Below are 8,025 nucleotides of genomic sequence, written 5' to 3'. Positions count from 1 at the left end.
CTCTCTAATACTCTCAAATGATGATGAAGCTTTCCTTCCTTTAAGATCTTAAAGGCTCTAATACAATATTGAGATCAATAAATAAAAGAAGAAGAAGGAAACACACTAATGGAGGCTTATTCATTAGTTAAACTATGTTTACAAGATAACAAATATATAGTAAAGATAAAAGACTAAAAAACCCTTAAAGGACAAATTATTAAACAACCCATAACTATAATATATTACTCTAACAATTTCATCATTACCATAAAAAAGCAGTGGAGACGGTTTTCCAAATTTCTCGTGCAATAGGTGTACGAAGATAACGTTTTATGGTATCATGAGACATAAACATTAAAAGCCACCGTTTCACTTTTTGATTTTCAGCATACCACTTATCATAACCTTTATCAGATTCAGTAGGTTGCGTAGTGGTACCCATGATGGAGCCCAATTTTTCTCATTCAGCAATATGCAATTCCATCAATTGCGACTAGATTGATATTATGGTCTTGGAAAGCAAGAACATAATCTAGTTTGGTTTTGATATAAGAAAGGGTTAGGATTTGAGATTTGAGTTTTTTTTTCTTTGAATAACACTATGGGTCTATGTTTTAGAGGTTTTCTTCCCCTTCTTTTTTTCTCATAGTAAACTTGGCACAGATACCATGCTTAAACACGAACGAAAGAAAGAAAGAGGAAAAGAAGAGAAAAAGTTTGTTTATTGTATTGTGTTTGTATGTGAGCAATTGCAATTCTTATACGAGATAGTTATCCTTAATTGAGAAAAATAACTCTAATAACAAATAATGTGATAATATATTGGTCATTTGTGAGCAAAATATCAAGAATATATCATTACCATATATTCTTGATTTTAGTAACAAATGTAAACGGTGGTAAACTATTAAATTAACAAATCAAAAAATATACTGTATATAACAATTAGTTATGAGTTGTTACGGCGTGGTACCTAATCATGTGGTTGAAACCTATAAACAATACATTTAAGGTTTGTTTGACACGTGACAAAAGTGGGTAAGAAAACGGATTTTCCTAAGAAAATCAGTTTTCTGCTGTTTGATTGGTCTTTATGAGTAAGAAAACCGAATTCTCATGAAAAAAAAAAGTGGGGAAAAAGGGTGTTTTATTTGCCCACAAAAAAGGTGGGAAAACCTAATTCCCACTCTCTCCCAAAACGCGCTCTCCCTCCTCTTCCAGTCTCTGTCTTTCTATCTCAAACTCTCATTTCTCTATTTCCATGGTCGAAGCTCCATCTCCATCTCCATCTCTCATGGCTCCAAGAACACTCAAGCTCCATTTCGCCGCGGTGAACAAGATCTAACTCTTTATCTCTGTCTACGATCTCTCTCTCTCAGGCAACTAGATTATCTCTCTCTCTCTGTCTTGCAGCATCTCTCTTGAACTAGAAAAATGGCAGATCATCTCCTCTCTGAAATTGCAAGTCTTGGAGCCCTAAATCTCGATCAATTGACGCTCAGATCAATCACCTCTCTCGTTTGTAGATGAGATTGAACCAGAAAAACCCTAAATCCCAATATATTCAAATCCTCATCCCAATCTGTAGAAACCCTCATCCTAACTTGTTTGAACTAGAAAATACCCTAATTCATGTAACCCTAATTTTTGGAGATTTATCTTCATAACAACCATCAATTAAAGATCAACATCAGGTTGGTGAATTACTCATTTCCTTTTTTTTAATCACAATTGGGAAGAAGATTCAATGGATCAAAGTGTTATCTCTTGTTGCTTCAAATTCTTCAACCAATCCTACTGAAAGTGTCAGAATGAGAGAATTAGTTGGAAGATTGGGAAGTATCACCAACTTGATGATGATCTTCTTCGTTCCAATCTAACAGCAGCAAGAAGATCACAACGAATTTTCATGACAACGAATTCTCTATAGGCACCCTCAAGGATTGGTATATAAAAGAATTGATCATGAATTTTAAAGACACCCACCATCTTCTTATAACTGCACCAAACACTTGAATACTCAATTAACATCAGAAAATGTTTGAATTTCTTACTCACATGTTCTAACGTATCAAACGGACCCTTAGTTCCTTAACATGTAGTATTAAGGGGGGGGGGGGGGGGGGGGGGGGGGGGGGGGGGGTAGTGGAGCAAGACTTTCGCGGACTCTTGAGAGTCCGCGAAAGTCTGAGGCATTCAAATCCATTCAAATCCAGACATTTGAGAGTCTACGAGACATTTGAGAGTCTACGAAAGTCTGAGGCATTCAAATCCAGACATTTGACAGTCCACGAAAGTCTGAGGCATTCAAATCCAGACATTTGAGAGTCTATGAAAGTCCGAGGCATTCGATTGTAGACAAAATATGTCCCAGACTTTGGTGGACTTCATAGTTTGATGAATTTGTGAAGGATTTGGGACAAATTTGGAAGCCAAAATGTCTTTCAAAAAACAAGAGACATTTGAAGTCCATCATGTGATCAAAAAACAATAATAATATTAAAATAATAAATGTCTACCAAATGTCCATCAATGTCCACAAATATTCACAGATGTTTACGAAAGTCGAAAAATATATTTTTGAAATGTTAGTATAAATATATTATTTCATGTGATTAAACAATAATAATAATATTAAAATAATAAATGTCTACCAAATGTCCATCAATGTCCACAAATATTCACAGATGTCTACGAAAGTCGAAAAATATATTTTTGAAATGTTAGTATAAACATATTATTTCATGTGATTAAACAATAATAATAATATTAAAATAGTAAATGTCTACCAAATGTCCACAATATTTACAGATGTCTACGAAAGTCGAAAATATATTTTTGAAATGTTAGTATAAATATATTATTTCATGTAATTAAAAAATAATAATAATATTAAAATAATAAATATCTACCAAATGTCCCAATGTCCACAAATATTCACAGATGTTTACGAAAGTCGAAAAATATATTTTTGAAATGTTAGTATTAATATATTATTTCATGTGATTAAATAATAATAATAATATTAAAATAATAAATGTCTACCAAATGTCCATCAATGTCCACAAATATTCACAGATGTCTACAAAAGTCGAAAAATATATTTTTGATTAGCACAAATATAATATGCATTACACATTTTGTCAATGGACTCAAGATCTTAAAATGTCCCCAGGACATTTTGTCTATGGATCAAATATCTTGAAATGTCTATAAAGACATTTTGTCTACAAACTCTCAATGTCTTGAAAATGTCTATGAACACATGTTGTCTATAATAACTCATCCGAAATGTCTTGAAATGTCTACGGGACATTTTGTCTGTGAAAGTCTGTGAAAGTCCCGCTCCAATACCCCGTGAGATTATTGGAAAGAAGAACTCACTTCTTGTAATGTCTACTATACATCATTTATAAATGAGGGGTTGGGCAAAAGGCCCAAAATCAGCCCAACAATATGTATCAGGCCCACTGCAGATAAAGAATGAGGGGCAGGTCCAAAAAAGTCAGGCTAGGGGTGGAATTTCCGAAACACCCTTCTTCTTTTTGAAATTTACGAAACGACCATCGAAAAATTCCCGAAAAACTCGAAAATTTCTGACAAGTAATCTGACACGCCTCCCATCAGACTGTGTACTTTCCATAAATTCACAAAATTGCCATCGAAAAATTCCCGGGAAATTCGAATTTTTTTGGAAAATAGTCTGACGCACCTGACATTAAACCTTGTACTTTCCATGAATTTACAGAATTGCCATTACAAAATTTACCAACTTGCCATTTTCGTTCTTTTTTCCAGATTTATTTCTTATTTCTTTTTTATTTTCTCCCACACATATTTCTCTCTCCAATCTCAACAAATTTCGTTCTTTTTTTCCAGATTTATTTCTGATCTCTTTCCAATCTCAACAAATTTCTTCATTTTTGGTAGTATTTCATTGATTTGTATAAAGAAATTTTCTTGTGTACCGGGAACTATTTAGTGTACTGGTCATTTTTTAGATATGTACTACACATTTTTGTACTGGGAATTTTCTTGTGTACCGGGAATTGTTCTGTGTACAAGCCATTTGGTTATGTACTAGAAATTTTTGTAGTGGGAATTTTCTTGTGTACCGGGAATTGTTCTGTGTACTCGTCATTTGGTTATGCACTAGACATTTTTGTACTGGGGAATTTTCTTGTGCACCGGGAATTGTTCTATGTACTGGTCATTTGGTTTAGTACTGGACACTTTTGAACTGGGAATTTTCTCCTGTACCGGAAATGGTTCTGTGCACTGGACATTTGGTTATGTACTTTGATGTTTTTAGAGATGAAGAAGATAAAATGTGAAACAAATAAGAGTGATGAAGAAGAAAAATAAGAACATAAAACTTTTAGAGAGAGAGACAGAAAACTTTGATGTTTATAGAGATTGAAAGAGATGAAGAAGATAAAATGTGAAACAAAATAAGAATGATGAACACCCAAAAATGAGAACATAAAACTTTTAGAGAGAGTAAGAACAGAAAATTGATGTTTTTAGAGATTGAAAGAGATGAAGAAAATAAAATGTGAAACAAAAAAGAATGATGGACATCCAAAAATAAGAAAATAAAACTTTTAGAGAGAGAAAGAAAAGAAAATTTATGTTTTTAGAGATTGAAAGAGATGAAGAAGATAAAATGTGAAAAACAAAATAAGAATGATGAAAAGAAGATTTTTGGATGTATAAATAAGAAGAAAGAAGGAGTTGAAACAAAATATAATGGGAGGGATCCAAAAAAATTGGCTGAAATTTCGTCAAAAAATGGCGCCATTTTTGAATTTTCAGAAAATCTGAATGTTTCTCTGACATGACGTCATGTACGGGGAATTAATTGATTCGCTGTCGTCCGTCAGATTGTCAGAAAACACAGAAATTTCCCGTGGAGGGGTAAAAGAGGGATAAATAAAATAAAAACCAGGAAACTGTGAGCTGTCCTGACAATTTGGACTGGGTTCTAATTTTTTTTTTGGGCTGGGGATAATGCTTATTTACCCTCCATTTTTTGGGCCTCTCCCTCAAAAATCCTTTATAAATTCCTCAACTACCATGTCATAAAATTTGAGTAAATATTCTAGCAATTTGGATTTAATGGGACCCTAATATCAATTCATAGATTACAAGAGTCATGAATATCAAAAATAGGGGAAGTTATTAGCTCTGTATAATCTCTCTCATAGATACCAAGAGAGTAGATATGCAGTTCTTTTCTGTCAAAATTTACAGCAAAGAAGAGTAGGTGTTATTATTATGGAGGTATCCCCAAAAGCTGCATTTACTTCGTTCTCTGCTTGAGTTAGACAGACCCTTCACCATCTTGGATCCCACTCCCCTATTGGCCATTACTTTGCTTTCAAGTCCTATCTTTCTTCCTTTTTCTTTTTGGCCTTTTCTCAAACTTTATACCTTCCATAAAGACAAAACCAATTTCCTGTATTCTACTCTTCTCTCTCTATCTATGCTTCTTGTCTTCTAAAAATTAATTTCCAGAACAACACAGAGGTTTTGAATCTCTGGGTTGAAAAGGGTATTCATCATTTGACATGGGTTCTCGGATTTCAATCCAAAAAACCCCAGAATCAGAAAAGAATTTCCTATCACAAATAGATTCTAAGAAGCCCATTAATCTCACCAACAAACAACCTGTGAAAGAAGAAGGTCCCATTGTTCAGAACCTGGGTATGTATGTATAATCAAAACAAATTCCCCAATATATTGATTCCTTAATTTTTACCAATATTTTTCTGCTACTGTTGCTTTTAGTTCTTTCCCTTTTTAATACTCCACCAAATAGCTTAGTTTTGAGTATTTTTCTGCAAAAAAATTGGGTTTCTATCTTATCTGTTATGTGGGTTTTGGATATTAATTACTTTGATTGCAGATTTATAATGAACTCATCTGTATTGAACATGAACATTCATTCTAAATATAGCATGACTTTAGGTAAATACTCAGTTTCAGATATCCTAAAAGAACAAAACCAATCTGAGCACTTAGATCCCGGGTTCCAAATTTTGAACCATGTTTCATATTTAAACAGTTTAGTGCTTAATATGAAACATGTCTTTCGCCGTTTTTCAGGTAGTAAAGAGGAGAGTTTCTTCGACTCTCAAGCTTGGCTAGAATCAGACTGTGATGATGATTTCCTTAGTGTTAATGGAGGTAAGGAAGATCACTATTGAATATTCGTATCAACTTCTATAATCTGTTTTGTACTCTCTCCATCCATTTCATTGTTGTTATAGTTTGAACTTGTTTTCACACAGATCTTACTCCAGCTCGTAACAGCACTTCGAACAACTCAATAGGAATTACTCAGTTTCCTAAACCTATTTTGTTGGATGGAACACTAGAATCTATAGGTGAACCTTTCCCAATTGAGAAGAAAAAAAGACTATCCGAGCTTTTTGAAGAGAGTTTCATGGGTAATGACTTATACGATTTCGATAAACAAAATAAGCCCAACACAAAGGCAGAAGTTAGAGAACCCGAACCCAATTCTCCACCTGAAATTACAAAGAGATCACCCTTTTCGAGATTAAATTCTTTATGCAGTAGTGAAAGAAGTCCTCATAGACATTCCAAACGAGCTAAAGAAAAATGGCTCAAATCTCCCCAGTGTTGTCTGCCGATGTTGCAAACTAGCCGTAGCTTCAACGGAAGGAAGATGAGGCTGAGCCCTTGACTACACCAGCTAAATGTATCTGTAAGGTGACGTAAGTGGTTTTCAATTTTTTTGTAAAGAAACATCGAACGTTTAAAAGATGATATATTGTCGTTCAGTTTACTTATCTATGAAAATTGTGTATGTGTTACGTGTTTTCTTGCATAATGGTCTTACTTGTTCTTGCTTCTTCTATTACTGCATTGATTCGATATAATGTTCTTGGATTGTATAATTCTGGGGCATTGTTCCAGACCAACTTAGCTTCATTAAATATGGATAGATCATTGACATGTTCTCTACCATGAGGTCATGTTGAATGCTACACGACCCGCCTTGTTGCTGTACGATAAACTCAAATTGAGGCATTCACACGTCTGTCTTTTATTGTTTGTTGCCACATCAACTCGATGTAAATAATGTCTTTTTTCAGGGTGATTTTGATGAAGAAGTCTATATGAAGACTCCGCCTGTTTTTCCATTAAGGGAGAGTCTTATTTTTCGTTTACAAAAATCTATATATGGCCTTAGACATGTCTCTTGTCAATGGTTATCGAAATTCTCATTTGTCCTCATTTCTAAAGGATTTCTTCAATCTAAGAGTGATTATTCACTTATTCACTCTTTACGTTCATAAAGGACTCGACTTCTATCTTCGTCCGTAAATCTGTGGACGATATCATTGTAATAGGAAATAATGAAAATGCAATTTCTTCACAAAAAATAATCTTAAGCAAATTTTTTCTTTCTTAGAGACCCTTGGTCCTTTAAAATTTTTTCTCGGACTGAGGTCTTTCGTTATCTTTTTTGACTTTTTTGAAATTTTATGTCAAATACATCATTGGCATTGTAAGAGATTATGTTCTTACAGCCTCAAAACCTTTTTCCTTCACCATCGAGCTCAAACTACGTATCTTTCTCCTTCTGATAGTAATATTTTATATGATCACTCTGTTCATCGACTTCTTGTTAGCTGACTAATCTATTTAACCGTTACATGACCTGACATTCCTTCATTGTTAACAATCTGAGTCAGTTCAGGCAACAACATCCTCCACTTTATATTGATGTTGCTCATCGAGTACTTCGTTACTTGAAAAGTAGTAACATAAAGGGCATCTTTTTGTCACCTTCTAACTTGTTAGTACTAAAAGTCGCTGAAGCTATCGAACCTATCCTAGAAATTGATCCGATTATGAAAATTAATCGAAAAGCTAAGCCAAAACTAAATATGCAAACAGAATTTAACGAGGTTCGGCTTAAAGCCTACGTCCTCGGACGAACAATAAATCTTTATTGAAGGATAGATGAAGACGACTCACACAACCCGCAAGTTCGTCCCAAGATGGTAC

The 8,025-nt window shown here is 34.0% G+C and overlaps 1 protein-coding gene across 2 annotated transcripts; it reads left to right on the top strand.

The window, feature by feature from the left end:
• The first annotated feature begins 5,058 nt into the window (after positions 1–5,058).
• On the top strand, positions 5,059–6,824 carry LOC147567438 (uncharacterized protein At3g27210-like). Of its 2 annotated transcripts, none has more exons than XM_086654089.1 (3): positions 5,059–5,688; positions 6,091–6,171; positions 6,276–6,824. In XM_086654089.1, the coding sequence occupies exons 1-3, from the start codon at positions 5,553–5,555 to the stop codon at positions 6,692–6,694; spliced, it is 636 nt and encodes a 211-aa protein (XP_086510215.1). In that variant the 5' UTR covers positions 5,059–5,552; the 3' UTR covers positions 6,695–6,824. The 2 variants fall into 2 exon arrangements, with proteins under 2 accessions (XP_086510215.1, XP_086510216.1); XM_086654090.1 differs by lacking the exon at positions 5,059–5,688 and adding an exon at positions 5,729–5,952.
• The last annotated feature ends 1,201 nt before the right edge of the window (positions 6,825–8,025 follow it).

This window comes from Eschscholzia californica, unplaced genomic scaffold, assembly GCF_041429995.1.
Source record: "Eschscholzia californica isolate CP2 unplaced genomic scaffold, dmEscCali1.0.p SCAF_1, whole genome shotgun sequence".
Taxonomy (NCBI): domain Eukaryota; kingdom Viridiplantae; phylum Streptophyta; class Magnoliopsida; order Ranunculales; family Papaveraceae; genus Eschscholzia; species Eschscholzia californica.
The sequence above is the reverse complement of the archived record's forward strand: the minus strand, read 5'-3'. Positions and strand labels throughout refer to the sequence as shown.

What these genes read in the sequence shown, in the direction of transcription:
- LOC147567438 (XM_086654089.1), top strand. Translation starts at nt 5,553, where the DNA reads ATGGGTTCTCGGATTTCAATCCAAAAAACCCCAGAATCAGAAAAGAAT. An exon ending in TCCCATTGTTCAGAACCTGG is followed by an intron (nt 5,689 to 6,090) that starts GTATGTATGTAT and finishes GCCGTTTTTCAG; the next exon opens with GTAGTAAAGAGGAGAGTTTC. An exon ending in TTTCCTTAGTGTTAATGGAG is followed by an intron (nt 6,172 to 6,275) that starts GTAAGGAAGATC and finishes GTTTTCACACAG; the next exon opens with ATCTTACTCCAGCTCGTAAC.